Source organism: Orbicella franksi, chromosome 2 (assembly GCF_964199315.1).
Source record: "Orbicella franksi chromosome 2, jaOrbFran1.1, whole genome shotgun sequence".
NCBI classification, from domain to species: domain Eukaryota; kingdom Metazoa; phylum Cnidaria; class Anthozoa; order Scleractinia; family Merulinidae; genus Orbicella; species Orbicella franksi.
This window is the reverse complement of record NC_138146.1, coordinates 19,856,370-19,875,004: the sequence shown is the minus strand read 5'-3', so window position 1 is coordinate 19,875,004 and position 18,635 is coordinate 19,856,370. Positions and strand designations below refer to the sequence as shown.

At 39.0% G+C, this 18,635-nt stretch overlaps 2 protein-coding genes across 3 annotated transcripts in view; both read right to left on the bottom strand.

The window, feature by feature from the left end:
- Positions 1-1,704: 1,704 nt before the first annotated feature.
- Positions 1,705-16,242, bottom strand: LOC145478512 (alpha-L-fucosidase-like). 2 transcript variants are annotated; one of them, XM_081456563.1, is made up of 10 exons: positions 15,517-16,242; positions 15,340-15,439; positions 13,417-13,800; positions 12,749-12,855; positions 7,312-7,442; positions 6,258-6,388; positions 5,966-6,066; positions 5,112-5,244; positions 4,617-4,787; positions 1,705-4,354 (listed from the first exon to the last, which is right to left on the bottom strand). In XM_081456563.1, the coding sequence occupies exons 3-10, from the start codon at positions 13,752-13,754 to the stop codon at positions 4,111-4,113; spliced, it is 1,356 nt and encodes a 451-aa protein (XP_081312689.1). In that variant the 5' UTR covers positions 13,755-13,800; positions 15,340-15,439; positions 15,517-16,242; the 3' UTR covers positions 1,705-4,110. The 2 variants fall into 2 exon arrangements, with proteins under 2 accessions (XP_081312689.1, XP_081312688.1); XM_081456562.1 differs by having other exon boundaries at positions 15,340-16,242.
- A 2,146-nt stretch (positions 16,243-18,388) lies between these two features.
- The window catches only part of LOC145478514 (alpha-L-fucosidase-like), a 77,493-nt gene continuing 77,246 nt past the window's right edge, over positions 18,389-18,635 (bottom strand). Inside the window, exon 11 of the transcript XR_014048276.1 lies at positions 18,389-18,620. The gene's annotated coding sequence lies outside the window, so the exon portion shown is untranslated. The remainder of the gene's footprint in view (positions 18,621-18,635) is intronic.

Genomic DNA, 18,635 nt, shown 5'->3' with positions numbered 1-18,635 from the left:
TAATGTACTTTAAGGTGACAGACGATAACTGCAGAAATTCTCGCGCACTCGTTGGATTATTTTCATTGTCAAACAATTCGTAACCTGTACAGACTCGCAAATGATCCCCGGACCGCAAATAATCCCAGGACCGGAAATGATCCCCAGTGAAATGATCCCGGACCGGAAATGGTCGCCTTGCAATAAAAGAGGGAAATGTATCGACCCAGGAATTTGGACAGTGGATTAAAAATTTATATAATTGATTTTTTTTTAATAACTGTGAAACTCAGAAATGCGTAAACACTTTGATTCCGAAAGGTTAATTGTGTACTAAACCAATCACAATAAAGTTCAGGACACGCGAGAAAACCTCAAAACCACTACTAATTACCACTGCTGTTAGCGGTTTAGTTTTCTCATGGTTAACTAGTTCGTTTCCCGAACGAAAATTTTATACAGTTAACACATATCAATTTGGTATTTTGCACAGGTTGTTTAACGTTTTTTATTGCTGCTTTTATGACTGAGGTACTTATCTTTTCTTCACCTAGGACAGGAGCCCATCCTGCCTAGGATGAATAAAAATATATCTATCCCATCCATAGACTTTTCATGGAGTCCACGCCATTTCTAACTTTTTCCGGTGGAAACAATTCCGGTCCTGGGATCATTTGCGGTACAATTTGGGGAGCATTTGCGGTTCGGGGATCATTTGCGGGCCTGTACAGATCACCGGGAACTCCCGTTAAGATTTCCTAATCTTAACTTTTAGGTGTCCCCAATTAGTAGAGGGTTTCACCCTCGGCTATTTTGCCTAGACACGTTAATTAAGTTGTTGTTGTTGTTGTTGTTGTTATTCTTGTTATCACATGATGGCATTTATTTGTTATATCCAGGTAGATTTTGAGTTTTTGCTTCTTCACTGGTATTAATTTTGTTATATACGGCTTCTGTTCCGTACACAGCCTGTCCACAGACCCTCCATTTTGTCTTGAGTTCGTCGAGATAAGCGAAATATTAATCCTATCCGGCAAGTGGGAAACACGCGCTAAAACGCAAGGGTGTGGGTCAAAATAGATCAAAATAGATTTTGCGCTAGCGATCGCGCGCTCGAAGAAAAATAACTCGTACCCAAAAAAAAAAAACGTTTGTGGACTGACTATTCCGTACATTTTTACTTTCACTTTGGCCGGGCTGAAGAATGTTTGTTTGTTAAACCGCACCTTCGTCAAAACTGATGGTTTACATTTATAACACAAACATAAGCTCAAGAAACCTACGTGTAAACCGAGGCGATGCAAGCATAAGTATGTGCACTGTGCTTTCCGTTAGAGAGAGGCGAGAAGAAGCAGGGGATCGCTTGATCGTCCCCGTTTAAAGGGACAGTGTTACGAGCTACATATGTGCAAGATTGCATTTTCTCTACGAGCTTAAAATTCCTTTTTACAGGGCACAGTTAACCTAGCCTTTGCCGAATTCAAGCTTGAAAAATTTCGCCTGAAATTTTCACGCTTCAAACGCAATGTCGCACATGCGCAATTCGTGACACTGTCCCCTTTAAAAGTGTATGACACAATCTCCGTTGTACAAGTACACCAGCCTTACTTTATCAAAAAAGTGTATTGTTTACGACGCGGCGCACGTCTAATTGTTTTTCCGAAAGCTACAACCGAAGGGGAAATCTAGCTCCCTTTGTCTAACGCAAAGAGTGCTTCAACACTATTCGTTACTGAAAACCTTTATTATTCTTGACATCTAGAATTGGTCTTAGTTACAAAAAAAGAAAAACATTACAAAAGGCTACAGTTTAGTCATAAATTCCAAGATACAAATACTGTTAACTAAAACAAATAAAAAATTGTCGTGACCAGTAGTGAGTAACTAGGAGACGTCAGTCTTAAATAGAAGGGGTTTTGTAATCAAGTCCAGACTACTGTCTACTTAAATTCGAAATGACTTCCTTACAAAAAAAAAACTCTTCTTTCGATAAAAATATTGCTGGACAGTGAAAGAAATGTTCTCTCGTATTTTTGCTGTTAGTCAAGAGCGCTTGCCACATACTGCTGCAAAACTTGTCAAATCACATCAACGCAATTCATGAAATAAACAAAATTACGAGGTAGGATTTTTTTTGCACCGACAGTTATTTTAAACACTGAGCCAGCTTGCTCAACTATGCTAATTCTGACTGCTGACTGTTTTAAAAACGCCATTATTAATATTCAGCCCAGACTCTAATTCTCTTTATAGTAATTGTGCAATCTACTACTTGTCTATAGGATCATACCAACTACACTCTTTTTTTATAAGAATAAATTTTATAAGAATATTAAGGCTGATATTTCCGAAATTGTAATAATATTCCAAGAATAAACCCATAGCTGAGATTTTGATGAGAATGTAATTTTGTGTTGAAAATTTGTAAATACAATTGTATGTTTTTAACTAAACCGTATAAAATTCTCCCTTTCTCTAAGCAGCCAAACTAGCCAAAGAACAACAAAACCAGCACTAGCCGTATATAAGATGCTAATGATATTTCTGCAAGAAGTTAGGTGTACAATATCAGGCTTTGTTGCCTGCAGTCTGGCTCCAACATTACCTTAACGTCATCTGAGTCATGATACGATAGATGACAAGGAACTGTCACAGGCTGTAATCTAAGAATATTCACACTGTAAAACAACATTCTTATGAAAAAGAAAGAGTGTAACAAACAAACTTACCATTAAACCAAGACAATCAAAATTACAAGCCTTACTTATAAAGGCTCCTATATAACAACTTTCAGTTAAAACATCTCATGCACAAACAATACTTAAATCTTGTTAAACTATCCAGTTTTTGTGCATGTTTATAAGGTTTAATGCTACAAATCAAACGTATTGCTCTTTTAACATTTAAGCCCTTAGTCAGGTTAAATCTAATGTTTGGGCAATTACCGGTGCCAATTGAAAATACCTGTTTTAGGCTCTCCAATAGGCCCTTTGCAGCTGGGGTCACGTGACCAAATTTTTCCTAGAAATTTTTATATTATGGGCTATAACTTAAAGAATGCCAGAAATGGAAAGACCGCATTGAAAATACCAAAATGGCCTAGTTTGAGGCCCCTGGAATGAAAGAGTAAGTTTATACGACTTTGAGTTTTCGGAAAATTTAGAGGATTTGTATGGAAAATGTTGCTGGAGAGCAAGGTCTTGCTCTCCAACAACTTTTCCCAAACAAATCTTCTTATTCTTTTAAAAATTCAGACCATCATAAAATCTCATTCTTTAATGATGGGGGTCTCAAACTTGGCCATTTTGATATTTTCGACATGCTTTTTCCATTTCTGGCATTCGTTAAGTTATAGCCCATAATTTTATGAAAAATAGGTCACATGATGGCTTAGCCGCAAAGGGCCTATTTGATGTAAATTCCTGATAGGTATTTGTGCCTGCTTTGATTTTGTATTTGCCAAGAGCTCTATAATAAACTTTTAAGAAAACTCACGAAACACATTCTAACCAATCAGAGCAATCATGTAGTTTTTTCAACCAATCATGAGCAAACTTTAAGACAACCATACCTTTGCTTGCACACATTTACCTGTGCTCGGCAAGCATGGGTTGTACCGCTTTCTTCAAGTACTCAATGGTTCACTGCAGTGTTAACTGTGATTGGTCAGATATGAACACCTTGATTTCTAAAGTTAAGACTTTATAACTTGCAGGGAACAATCTAAGATTCCAAGAGGGATAAGAGCTCACATCTAGAAGGGATGGGGATGCTCATTGTTTCTGTTAATGCCTTCAAGATGTAAATTACAGAATTTGTCCGTCAGGACAAAACGCTGATAAATGTATGTCAACCCAGTATAGTGGCACACTGTCATACTGAGATGGTGGTTTAGATCAATCTTGAATGAAATGTTTTTCTATTACATCATAGATGAAAGCATTTGATGTCATTTGATCACCATCACTCTTATTAGTCAGGCTGTTTAGGATAGCTACCTAGAGGCTAAAGCTTAAACTACACCCACATTTTCCTCCTTAAAACGGATAATTTTGAAATTTTTCAACAAGCATTCCCATTCCTTTAACATGGAAGTCCCCAGGATACAATCTAATAGCAGTTGATGTAATTTCACTCAATGTTCTCCAGCTTCAAAACCCAGGCCCATTTGGAAGGAAGCTTGTTTACAGGGATGGCAGGAAAAGTGACAATTATGCCACCTTTGTCACCTGCTGGTTTCCAGGCAAACTTTCCTTGATAACCCAACATGGTGACTGTAGCGTGTTTGGTTGCCACTGGAGCTCCAAGAATGAGGTTAGTTGTAGCTGGCCACTCAAGGACGATGGCATACACAGCATCAGCTTTGGATGTGTACCTAGAAATAAAAGAGAAGTAGAGTTATGGTCATTGGCTTTTACATAACATAGAAAAAACGTTATACAGATTTTGAGGGACAAAGATTGAATAAGTGGAAAAACTGCAGAGAACAACAAACTTATCATTAAAAGACAAACATGAATAAACATCAGCATTCAGCATAGACCTTAGTCCCATAAACCATTGCAAGATAAAACACAATTCAAAGGCTGAAACTCGTCCCTTTTAGATGAGGAAACATTTTACCCCATTCAACCTACCAGACATCTTTGTTAATGGTGTCATTCTGAACTCTCCAAGGTTTAGTGCTGTAAATGGCTTCACCATTCACAGACAGCCACTCTCCCATCTGCAGCAGACGCTCCTCAAATGCAGGTATGATGCGGCCATCTGCCGTCGGGCCAACATTCAACAACATGTTACCACCACAGCTGATCAAAAGAAAGCAACATTTCAAAAAACTCTAATATTGAGCAGTGTTACAAATCCCAGATGGAGAGCTAATTGGTTATTCACATTGCATTGTGGCCTCTTGTAAATCTGATTGGTTCTCTGACTGTAGATTATCTGCTGATAGACCATGATGGCTTTCAAATGTCCATCCAAAGGGAAAACTTTTCTACTTCTGGCTAAATATACCTGAAATTTCACAGACACAACAAATACCCATTCACGTTTTCTATGGAACATCTTGTCAATTCTCATTCTCATCTGGAACAGACTTGATAAGTAAGAAATCTAGCGACAATCCTCACCTTACGGTAGAAGCCAGTTGATAGATCAGTTGACTGATGTTCAAATATAAGTGAATGCCCACATTACGTCTGTAGCCCCAGGAACCCGTATCCACTGTCAATGCATTCTCCCATTTGTGATTCTGAAGTTTGCCTTTGGTAAAACAACAGTTGTAGTAAATAAGGTCTCTCTTGTGTTACAATAATATAACTAGTTATGTACAACAAAAGTTGGATTACAGTAATAAAGCAACAAAATAACTTATAACTTGGCAAAGTCCACAGCCCCAAATTAAAGGTGCAATTCCCACAATCAAAACACTGACAGCATTTGGCTACAATGTGATTTTGTGATTGTCATTGCTACCTCTACTCAATTTAAATATTGGCCAAATTTATAACAAACATGGTGATAAATGTTTTTAAAAAATTTGTCTTTCCCTCAAGGTGAAAGCATAGACGGAATGAACACAGAAAAAAATTGAACCATTATTTTTCAGGTTGATTCATTGGCAACAGCTTTATTAGCCTCAAGTTTAACTAGGAACTCTCATTTGTGTGTGTTTCAAGGAACTCCCATCTGAAAAGGTCGAGGATATGTTCATTTTCTCATAGGGCTGTAAATGAAGGAATTTGGTCTCACTTAGGAAGTTCACAACAAAATGCCACTGACAGTGAATATTCTTACTAGCCATCAAAGAATTTCTCAGGGTGCACTCGAAGACAAAATTCAAAAATACCCCATCTCCTTTAATTTAGTGGTTTAATTCAAATTTTTCAGGTGGTAGTCCTTTTCATATGGGAGTCACCCCCTGGGCAAAATGTTACCTTTAGTGGGACCGTGCATGTCGAAAACTCACATAACTATGACTCACCTGGGTTGTAACGATCATGGCAAGTGAACACTCCACCATGATGGCAAAGACATCCATTGGTACACCAACGATCGTTTGTCACAATAGTGTCTTTAACAGGGCTTAACAGAAGACAGAAAAACATCAGTGAGATAGGAATCAGAACGTCATTGTTATTCATTGAAAAAATACCATGCATGCAGATACCAAGTACATAATTATAGTACCCTCTAGCATATCATGAAATACCAACTTGAAGTCTGTACATACTGTATAAAAGTTATGATGAACCGTCACCAAGTCTTGCATATACCTTTCATTATAAAGCCATGCAAGAAATTCCTGACTTTGCCAGTATGTGTCAGGTCCATATGAACCATCTGACCACAAGTAGTCAGGCTTATATGTGTTGATCAGATCATGCAGCTCTGGCATGAGAATTTCCTGACATGAAATACAAACAAAGTACAAACTAAGTTATGATGACCTATCACCAAGTGTCATATTTACCTTTCATTATTAATAAAGCCATGTAAGAAATTCCCTGCTTTGCCAGTATGTGTCAGGTCCCCTAGAACCATCTGACCACAGGTAATCAGGCTTACATAGGTTGATCAGGTCATACATCTTAGCTTAGTCGATAAAAATCGTGAGATATCTCACCAACTGAAAAAATCTGAATAAAAATAATACTTACCTCTTAATAACTGAGCAGAAGGTCTGTATGGGAGAATCTTGACCAAGACTGTAAGTACAGACCAAACTCAGTGAGGTCTGCACACATGACCGAGGTCAAGATTCTCCCATACAGACCAACTAAGCTCGATTAATAAGATTTTTATTATATTGCAAACAAGAAAAATTTAATTTGTTTAATGAAACTGGTTTGTACTAGCTGCAATTGCAATTGTTTCATCTGTGTTACAGTAAAAAACCCCATAAAAGAACACATGTTTTGGGGGTTCAGGCTGATTTTGTTCTTATATATTGGTTTTTTTCTCCAAAATCAGCCTGAAAATGTCTTAAGGTGTTCTGAAAATTTTTCCAAATATTAAATACTGCATAGACTACCAACAGATGAAATCCATGTGCAAGCACAACATTTTAATTAATTAATGGATAGTACATATATTGATCTAACTAGCAGTAAATGTTTTTATATAAGAACAATTTTCATCTTTTAGGCTGAATGTGTTCTTATGTATATGGTATTTTTTTTGACCAAATTTCAGCCTGAGTGTTCTTAATCCACTGTCTTGTTCTTTTATGCAGGTTTTTACTGTATTAGACCAGGCTGATCTCCCCATTTAAATGGAATTAGGTTAACATAATTTCAATATCTACACTTCTCATGACTTTTGGCATACCTTGACGTAATCCTGTGTCTCAAAGTTATTGGCACGATCCTTCAAGTAGAGTGGATGGAACCATTCAAAGAGGGAATGATACAATCCAAAAGTGATGTTGGTTTTACTTCTAATGGCAGTCGCTAGCTCCCCTGAAAATTAAAGAACAGACTGGTTACAGCACAAAACTTCACATTTGGGTGGAGTGTTAGACAAGCAAGAATGATAATGCCAGTCAACTAATGCTTTCTTAAGGTGGCTAATAACAGTTTCCTTTATTTTCTTGTAATTACACTTTAATGGGTAATTACTACCATTAACCAGTTTATTCATTTACCAGTTTATTCATTTACCAGTTTATTCTTCAGGGTGTTGAAATATTTATGATAATGTATGTGTTACAATAGAAGCTGATTGGTTGATTCTCTTTAATGCATGCTTTAAGTTCCCGCCATGTTGTTGTTGTTCGACTAGGTTTTTGATCCTACATGACGATGTACACAAGTAGTGTGTTCAGTTTAGATTAAAAAGTCCTGGATAGTTGTGGCTCGGTTGGTTTATTTTAACAGGTTATGGGCCCAGGATGTGGAGTTGTTGTTATTTAATGCTGTTTTGCCGTAGAACATGACATCGATGTCGGAAACTATAAAGATTGAAAAGCTGAACGGGAAGAATTACCAATCATGGAAGTACAACATAAAGCTCGTTTTAATGGAGCGTGGTCTATGGGGATTTACACAAGAAGGTCAAGAAACTCCCCCAGCAGAAACTGCAACAGCAGCTGTGAAGAATGCCTTTCGGTTACGATCCGACAAAGCCTATTCTCTGATTGCATTAAACGTGGAAAAAGGTCTGCAAGTTCACATTTCTTCGGTGACTAACCCACTCGAAGCATGGAAAATATTGCAGAAGCAGTTCAAGTTTGTATCGGTCACACAGATTGTCCGTATAAATCGTAAATTTTACGCGGCTAGCATGAAAGAAGATGCAGATTTGATGCAACATTTAACCCACATGACTTCCCTCGCTGAGCAGTTGCGCGAAATGAATGAGGAAATCTCTTCGAAGAAATTCGCCACCGTGGTGTTAGGAAGTTTACCCGAGTCGTACGATAATTTCCTGACGAGTTTAAACGCAAGAAATGCGGATGATCTCGACTGGGAGAACGTCAAAGGATTACTGATCGAAGAATATATGAAGAGGGCGGAAAAGAATGAGAACAAAAAAGCGGCCGACAATGCGTTTTTTGTCAATAGAGGAAGAAATTTCAACCGAGGAAGACATCAAGCACGTGGTGGAAGCCGTGGTGCCAGTGGCGGTCGTGGTGCACGTTTTCCGATTTCCAATCCCGTTAAAGGTTCTCAGCCTCACCGCGATGAACGAGAAAAACACAAAGGAATCACATGCTTTAAATGTAACCAGGATGGACATATTGTGAAGAACTGTCCGTACAATAACAAACAGTATGAAAGCAGAAGAGAAAGTTCAAATATGGCCGAACTCGAAGGAGTTGCACTGATTTCAAGTACGATGAATCGGTCAGATGAATGGTTCATTGACTCGGCAGCGACAAAGCATATGACAAACGACAGAAGCATTTTGGAGAACTTTGTTGAGTACCAACAACCAAAGAATATTTATCTTGGAGACAGCACAATGATTCATGCTCTCGGTGAAGGGAAGGTAAGACTTCCAACAGTAAACAGTTCTCATGATGTTGTTCTAGACTTGCACAAAGTGTTGTTTGTACCAAAATTGACCAAGAACCTACTTTCAATACCCGCAATGGCATTGATGGGAGCAGAAATTCGCTTTGATAAGGACAAATGTTTGATATTGAAAGACAGTAAGGAATTTGTCATTGGTCATTTATTGTCTGACAAGCTGTACACAGTCAATACCATCGAGTACGCTCAAGTTTCAAAAACTGACAGTGCACAATCACTTGAAGTTTGGCACTGTAGATTGGGTCATCTAAACTACACCTATGTGAATCAGTTAGTGAAGAAAGAAATGGTTGATGGCCTGAAATGTGAGATAGAAACCCAGCCCCAGAAAGAATGTGAAGCATGTGTACTTGGCAAAATGCAGAAGAAGCCCTTTCCTAAACAGAGCCAACACAGGGCAACCAGACCATATGAGATTGTACACAGTGATGTATGTGGCCCAATGCAAGTGGAATCAAAGGGTGGCAGTAGATACATGCTAACATTCACAGATGATTATTCACGGTACACGACTGCTTACTTCATCAAATCCAAGAGTGAAGTACTTTCAAAGTTCAAGGAATATGTCAATTCCGTTGAGAAACATACTGGTCAGCAGATTATGAAACTGAACATTTTGGCAGAGGATGATGTTAAGGTCCTGAGAAGTGACAATGGAGGAGAGTACACCTCGAACAATTTTGCGAAATTCTGTGTTAAGAAAGGAATTTCACGCGAGTTCACTGTTCCATACTGTCCGCAGCAAAATGGAGTTGCTGAGCGTATGAATCGCACAATTATGGAGAGAGCAAGATCGATGCTCTACCAAGCTAAGTTACCATTGGACTTCTGGGCTGAAGCCTGCAGTACAGCAGTTTACCTTCACAACCGAAGCCCCACAACAGCATTGAAGAATGAAACCCCATTTGAGCGTTTGTTTGGTAGGAGACCAGACATTTCTCATCTGAGAGTCTTTGGCTGTGTGAGTTACGTGCATGTTCCAGATGGTCAGCGGAGGAAGCTAGATGCTAAAGCTCGTAAATCAATTTTCGTTGGATATCCTCCTGGTGTCAAAGGGTACAAACTTTATGATTTAGAGAAGAAGAAGTTTGTTGTGAGCCGAGATGTTCAATTCTTTGAACAGAACTTTGATCATTTTGATGAGATCAAACCGAAGGATGCAGTCCAAGCAGACATGAGAAGCATATTCCCGGACGCAGACCAAGAAAGTGAAAGAGTTACCCAGCATTCCGTACCTGAAGAACCTGCAGTTCCAGAAAATGTTGAGCCTGCAGTTCCAGAAAATGTTGAGCCTGCAGTTCCACAGATAGTTAAACCAGTGGGAGTACCAAATGAAGAAGCACCAGTGCGAAGAACATATGAAGATGTTTTCATGGAAGAAGTTCGAAACCTCCCACCAGTAAGAGAGCGAAGAATGCCAAGCAAATTCTGTGATGAAGATTGCCTACTAGTTGATTCAGAGATTGATGAGCCGAAGACAGTTCAAGAAGCATTGAATGGTGAACAGTGTGTCCAATGGAGAGAAGCTATGGAATCAGAGTACTCTTCTTTATTAAAGAATGATACATGGGATCTAGTACCTCCACCTGAAGGAAAGAAACGCTGGATCCTGAAAGTCAAGCGTGACGAAGATGGTGGTGTAGACCGTTTCAAAGCTAGACTTGTTGCACAAGGATATTCTCAAGTGAAAGGCGTCGACTATGACGAAGTGTTCTCACCAGTGGCCAGATACACTTCAGTGAGATCGTTGCTTGCGTTAGCTAATGCACATGATTTGGAAATACATCAAATGGATGTAAAAACTGCCTTTCTGAATGGCTCATTGGACTGTGACATTTACATGTCTCAACCAGAAGGATTTGTTGATCCTGACAGACCAAACCATGTTTGCAAGCTGAAAAAGAGCATTTATGGACTTAAACAGTCAGCTCGTTGTTGGAACACTACTCTTGATGAGTATATGAAATCTGTTGGCTATCGCAAGAGCAATGCTGATGGATGCATTTATGTGAAATCAGTGAAAGAGGCTTATGGTCACATCAGTTTTGTGATCATGGGTGTGTATGTTGATGACATCATTCCAATCTCAAATAACCCTGCATTGCTGAAAGCGGAGAAAGCTGCACTGTGTGAAAGGTTTGAGATGACTGATCTTGGTGAGATCCACTATCTCCTTGGTATGTCAATCAACCGTGACAGAGAGTCCAGAACATTGACAGTAAGTCAACCCAACTACCTGGACAAAGTCCTCAAGAAATTTGGAATGGAAAACTGCAAACCTGTTTCTACTCCACTTGAGCCTGGTAGAAAGTTTCAGCAGTTATCACCAAGTGATGAGCCTTTTGATGTTCAGACCTACCAACAAGCAATTGGATGTCTGACTTACATATCAACAGCGACAAGACCAGATATTGCTGCTGCAGTTAGTGTCCTATCCCAGTATATGTCAAAGCCAAGTAAGGATCACTGGATGGGCGTGAAACGTGTTCTAAGATACCTCAAAGGAACTTTGAAGTATGGTCTAAAATTTACTGCTCAAGAAGAGAAACCAGAATTATTTGGTTACAGTGATGCAGATTGGGCAGGAGATGTTGACACTCGCAGGTCAGCATCAGGCTATGTGTTTCAGATAGGAAGTGGAACTGTCAGCTGGTCAAGCAGGAAACAACAGACAGTTGCCAAGTCCTCAACTGAAGCTGAATATGTTGCTTTAAGTTCAGCTACACAAGAAGCTGTATGGCTACGCTGTCTAATGAAAGATCTTGGGAGACAGATGGATGCCCCAACTACCATCTATGAAGACAATCAGGGTGCCATTGAACTGGCAAAGAATGCCAAATTCCATAACAGAACAAAGCACATTGACATTTGTCATCACTTTGTTCGTGAAAGAGTTCTTTCTAATGAGATCAGAGTGATTTATTGTCCTTCGGAGGACATGACTGCGGACATCATGACGAAGGGACTCCCGAAATGTACCTTTGAAAAACTCAGAAACTTGTTAGGCATGCGTGACTTGTGAATGTGATTATCTAGCATCAAGTTTTTTATTTTTATTTTGTTATTGTAACAGCATATTATCAAGTGGGAGTGTTGAAATATTTATGATAATGTATGTGTTACAATAGAAGCTGATTGGTTGATTCTCTTTAATGCATGCTTTAAGTTCCCGCCATGTTGTTGTTGTTCGACTAGGTTTTTGATCCTACATGACGATGTACACAAGTAGTGTGTTCAGTTTAGATTAAAAAGTCCTGGATAGTTGTGGCTCGGTTGGTTTATTTGAACACAGGGTTGGGTCCCAACATATTGTTATAAAGAAAAACTCTAAGCGGGGGGGGGGGGGGGGGGGAATTTGCCATGCCCAGTACTAGCATCCAATTGAGAGGTTAGGTCGCAGTTACTCTCAGTCACTTCATGCATCAGAAACCGGAGTTAAGCACTAACTAGTGATCATAAGTCAATTCTGGCTCCTTGAAATCTTGGATTGGTGCCAATTTCACCTTTTATGCCATAACATAATCAGATGCATGGTATTGAGAGAGCACATGGCAAGCATGATTTTTGTACATGTATCTGCAGTATACTGCCAATAATCCAAACCATCGAGTTTATTAGGAGTGTGAAATCAATCAAGGGTTATTATAGCCAGAAAAAGCAGTTCCAACTTTATAGATTACAGGAATACATAAATATTTCAGCGTAATTAATATATACATAACTGTCCTTACCCACAAGATCCCTGTGAGGTCCATTGTCAACAGAGTTCCAGTTCCATGATACATTTGATCTCCAATTTGTCCATCCTTCATGATGTTTACTGGTCAGGACATAATATCTAAAAGATAATTCCAATGTCTGAATAAAATTCAAGTTAAACAGTGAAATTGTGACAAATGTCTGTTTATGAGATTAGCTCTGGGCTGATCATGACACAATGCTACAATATGTTAAGTTTTTTGAGTCAATTATTAACCTCTAAATATAACATTGGTCGGAATTAAGACCAACACATTGAAGTGTCAATGCTGGAAGTAGAGTACCCCAGCTGGGAAATAGGCCCTTTGACCTACCAGATACTCTGGAGCCACACAAGCCTCGTCACAAAGACATTTCTATGTACACAACTATTATTTGGTAGAACATAAAGCTTGAGACAGCTATAGGCTCATAGTCTTCTCTAAAGGAGCAAGCATGGGGTCTATCTCACAACATGAAAATATAAAGAAAGATAAAGGCCAACTACTGACAAGTAGGCTACCAGCATATATAAGGGACAAAAAAAAAAACAATTCAGAGCTCACTTACTAATAAAAGTTGACTACTGTCGTACCCTGACAGAGCAAAAACTTGTAATCCTTTATAACAACTTAATAAAGAGATGATTGGCCAAACTCACCTTGCTCCAGACCTTGTCAAAAGGTCAGCCCATGCCTCAGGGTCAAAGAACTCCGCCCTGAACATTGGAGCAAAGTCTTCATACTCAAAGTCTGGTGGATAGTTTTCCTTCATGAATTCCACAAAGTTTGGCTTCTGATCATGCTTCCAGCGGTACCAAAACCATTCTGTCTCAAAACTTGGTACTGAGTACAATCCCCAATGCATAAAAATACCAAACTTAGCCTCATCATACCAAGAGGGGAGGGGACGTGAGTCCAGTGATTCCCATGTTGGTTTATACTGACTCAACACCAGGGGAATAAGAGCAACAGTAAAGATGAATAGTACACTATTCATTTCCAGTTGACAAAGTCCTGGACCTGAGTGTTATCTTCTAGTAATTCTGAAAAAAAAGAAAGAAAACAAAAAAAGAAATTACATGCTACAATTATTTCCAGATAAAGCCTCCTTAAATTAATAATGAGCATGAATACTAATATTCTGTTCCACTTCCAGGTATGGAGAAGATGATTCTAATATCCAAAAATTTGTTCTAATTCATGTACGACATATCTGGACAAAATTTGGATGCAATACAGGATTCGCTTGAAGCATGAATTATCAAGTGTTAATCTAATCTGCCATGCAACTGTAGATGGCTGAGCTTTACTGATCCACATAATGCCCCCGAACTAACATATACACCCTGTATGGCTCCTAGTAGTCACCAAGACACGATGATGGCCACACCCTGGGCAACAGCATCGACCTGCTGGCTAAACTTCACGCAGGTAGCAATATTCCAATAGTGAAAAGAAACGACTTCCTATGTTCCGTCTACCCTGATTAGACAAACCAAACCCCAGCATAGTGATGTGGTCTGTCAGGGGTATGGGGCTCTGGTGAAGTTGAAAGGGCTAACCTATTCACTGGATTTAACTGGTTACAGAAATGTGAAATGTTGCTACCACCACCATAGCCTGTGAACGCAGATGTATTTACTGCTGTTGCTTGTCTCCACCAAAAATAACGTCTGCAAACCCGAGCCAGGAAACAATTTCTGTGATGTAGGAATTTTAAGCCAATCACAGTTTAGCTCATGTAGCCCCAGAACTACTGCGTGAGGTATTCGCTGCGAGGAGCACTCAAGTTTCATTCTACCATGGAATCTGATGGGCCAAAGAGAAACAAAAGTCATTACATCACAGAAACCGTTTCCTGGCTCGGGTTCGCAGACATTATTTTTGGCAGAGACAAGCGACAGCTGGAAATACGTCTGTGTTCGCAGGCTACTACCACCACTGCCCCAGCACAGGTAGAAGTTTTGTTCACTCGCCAAATCATTTCATTTCAGCACTTCTCCCCTTGAGGGTGATATTTATGTGAAGGTCGCAGAGGGTAAGCCAGTTTGCATGTGATAGAGTACATGATGAGGGCAAAACTTAGTGTGTGATGCATGGGAAGCAAAGGAAAAACATATCTGAATAAATTTTACAAAAAAAGTCCTTACTCAAAGCATTTAAAAGAATGTGTGACGCGTTAATTTTGTTAAATTTGTGGGGGAACCAGGATCACCCCCTCCCCTCCCCCAATCGCTTGCCACCCAATTATGTAACTCACACGAAACTTTGGCTTACGATGTTTTTCGCTGGTTTTGTTCTATTTATTCGGTTGATTGCTGATAGCTTGATACCAATTTATTCCCAGTTAGCAAATATGAGTAAAATCGATGGACTTGACTCAACCAAGTTTTGCGTGCATCAGTCGATCACGTGATTATCACAAGCGGAAGCCGAGTGACATAAAAACAACTAGCTAGTACATTAATTTTAAGTAAACTGCAGGCACTTTTGACAGGCGAAAATCTGTTCAATTAAGAAACATCAACAACACAAAGAACTAGAATAAAAGGAAAGCAAAGCGTAATTATAATTCTGCTCACCTTTAGTAACCTTAAGCTTATATGAAGCTCAGAACGTCTGTTTTTCGCGGATCAAACAGCAAACTTTCCTGTGATTCTTCCTGATCAAAACAAAAAAAATCTTTCAAAAGATAAGATATTATCTTTAAAACCGAGATCTTAAAAATCTCGTACAGGATAAAAGTAGACTAAACCTACTCCATTAGATGTTCTGCAACGGTAGTTCGTACGTAGCTGCGTGAGTGACTGCGGAGTGCCGAGAGAGCGTGACAGCCGAGTTTGCCCCGTGAGCCACCTGTGCCTCTCAGTCAGCGGGACTTCGGTGAAAATAGACAGGTAACTCATATATGGTACTTATAATGTACCTTAAAATGACAGTGGGTTATCACAGGTATGAAAAGAAATTTTACCATAAATGCAGAAATTCTCACGCACTCTTTGGCTTATTTTCACCGTCAATTTAACAATTCAAAACCTCTATGATCTACACAGATCTGTACAGGTCTGCAAATGATCCCAGTCCGCAAATGATCCCCGGACCGCAAATGATCGCAGGACCGGAAATGGTTGCCTCAAAATAAAACGAGGAAATGTATGGACTCAGGAATTTGAACAGTGGATCAAAAATTTTATAATCGATCTTTTTTTATAACCGTGAAACTCAGAAAACCATGAACACTTCAATTCTTAAAGGGTTAATAATGTGTACTAGACCATTCAGAATAAAGTTCAGGACACACGAGAAAACCTCAAAACCACAACTAATTACCGCTGCTGTTTGCGGTTTAGTTTTCTCATGGTCAATTGGCTTGTTTCCTAAACGAAAAATTTATACAGTCAACACATATCAATTTGGTATTTTGCGCAGTCTGTCTAACGTTTTATGTCGCTGCTTTTATGCCTGAGGTGCTCTTTTCTTCACCTAGGATAATTGAAAATATATATATCCATCCATAGACTTTTCATGGAGTCCACGCCATTCCTAACTTTTTGCGGTGGTATCAGTTCCAGTCCTGGGATTATTTGTGGTACAAATTTGGAGATCATTTGCGGTCCGGGAATCATTTAATTTGTGGGCCTGTACAGATCACCTCCATGTACCTGAACCTATGAAGGGGACCAATGAATAAGGGAACTCCTGTCGCATTAACGAGTTGCTCCACAGTAGTCCTTTGATTAGCTCTAGTAAGGACTAGTAAATCTTTCCTCTACTCATACTTTCAAAAACCACATACGTAAATCTGAGCTAACATCGCTACTGGCTGACAGCTGGCAAAGCTGTCGAACTCTATGTAATAATTAAATTTTATGATTTTTAAGTGTTATGGATGTAAATACTTACGTTAGTAATTAGGTTAGTCTTAGCTCATTCAAATGTTGTATATAGACCCCTGCTTATTTTAATGTTTAAACGTTGTAAATAGTTCCTAATCTTAACTTTTAGGTGTCCCCAGTTAGTAGAGGGTTTCACCCTCGGCTATTTTACCTAGACATGTTAATAAACTTGTTGTTGTTGATATTGTCGATGTTGTTTTTGTTGTTGTTGTTGTTGTTGTTGTTATTATTATTATTATTATTATTATTGTTATGTGACTACCATGTCATGGATCAGGGCAAGAGTATCTTTTGCACTGCTGAGATCAGCATTACTTTGTTTAAGAGGCTCACAAGCTCCTAGGAGAGTCCACTTAGAACTGTCAAACATTGATTTAGATATCAAAAAAGGACATGCAAATATTCATTAAGGCAGTTGAGAATGCTATTTCTGGGGAACTCTAGCCGAAGCCACGAACACTGAGCCAAGAAGTGGACCTGCATATAGCTACAGTGTATTTTTAAAGTAGAGTTTTTGCCATTTAAATGTGTAGAGTATTTTTTACTATTCTTATTTAAATTTTTTCGACAAATGACAATGGACAAATTTATAAGGGTTGTAAAGAATGAGTGTAATTTGTAATTCGTTTGTAAGTTAGTATTTCCCTGACATATGTATTGTCCTAAGAATTTTTACAGTTGTAGTTTTTTTATAAGCCACTAATAAACATCATTATTATTATTATTATTATTATTATTATTCTTGTTATAGCATGATGGAATTTATTTGTTATATCCAGGTAGATTTTAAGTTTTTGCTTCTTCACTGGTATTGATTATGTTATATACGGCTTCTGTTCCCTAGACAGTGTGTCCACAGACCCTCCATTTTGTCTTGAGTTCGTCAAGATCGCAAACTTAGAGAAATATCAATCCTATCCGGCACGTGGGAAACACGCGCTAAAACGTAAGGGTGTGGGTAAAAACAGATCAAAATAGACTTTGCGCTCGCGCGCTCGAAGAAAAATAACTCGTAGCAAAAAAATAAAAGTCTGTGGACAGACTATACCGTACATTTTTAGTTTCACTTTGGCCGGGCTGAAGAATGTTTGCTTGTTATAACAGAACTTCGTCAAAAGCATGGTTTACACTCCCAACACAAACATAAGGATAAGCTCAAGAAACCTACGAGTAAACTGGCGGGATGCAAACATAAGCACCTTGTGGCGAGAGTCAGAGGCGAGAAGAAGCGAGGCCCTGGGAACGAGGTCGCTTGAGCATCCCCGGTTGAATGGTTAAAGGGACAGTGTCACAAGTTGCGTTTGTGCAAGATTGCATTTCTATATGGGCTTAAAATTTATTTTACAGAGCACATTTAACCTAGCCTGCAATGCAGACGGACAAGTCGCAAAATCCCCAATATAGACTGTGTGCGACGCAGGCTAACCACGAGTGGCTCCACTAATCGACGCCACTTTGAATTTTGAAAAATTCTCCCTGAACTTTTCAAGTTTCAAACGAAACGTCGCAAATGTGCAATTCATGGCATTGTCACGTTTAAAGTGTATGGAACAATCTCCATTCTCGTATATGCGCTTCAGCCTGCCTTGTACATGTAGACCAGCCTTGCTTTACCAAAGAAGTGTATTGTTTACGATGCGGCGCACGTCTAACTGTTTTTTCTGAAAGTGACAACCGAACTGAGGGGAAATCTAACTCCCTTTGTCTTACGCAAAGAGTGCATCAACACTATTCGTTACTGAAAACCTTTATTATTCTTCACAACCAGAATTGGTCTTAGTTACAAAAAAAGAAAAACATGAAATTACAGTCTATCTATAAGGCTATAGTTTAATTGTAAATTGCAAGATACAAATACATTGTTAAGTAAAACAAATACAAAAATTGTCGTGTTCAGCAGTGAGTAACTAGGAGACATCAGTCTTAAATAGAAGGGGTTTTGTAATCAAGTCCAGACTACTGTCTACCTAAATTCGAACTGA

Coding starts and splice junctions, on each gene's coding strand:
- LOC145478512 (XM_081456562.1), bottom strand. CDS start 13,754: ATGAATAGTGTACTATTCATCTTTACTGTTGCTCTTATTCCCCTGGTG. Junction 12,856..13,416: donor TTGACAAGGTCTGGAGCAAG/GTGAGTTTGGCC, acceptor ATTATCTTTTAG/ATATTATGTCCTGACCAGTA. Junction 4,355..4,616: donor ACCATTAACAAAGATGTCTG/GTAGGTTGAATG, acceptor TTTTATTTCTAG/GTACACATCCAAAGCTGATG.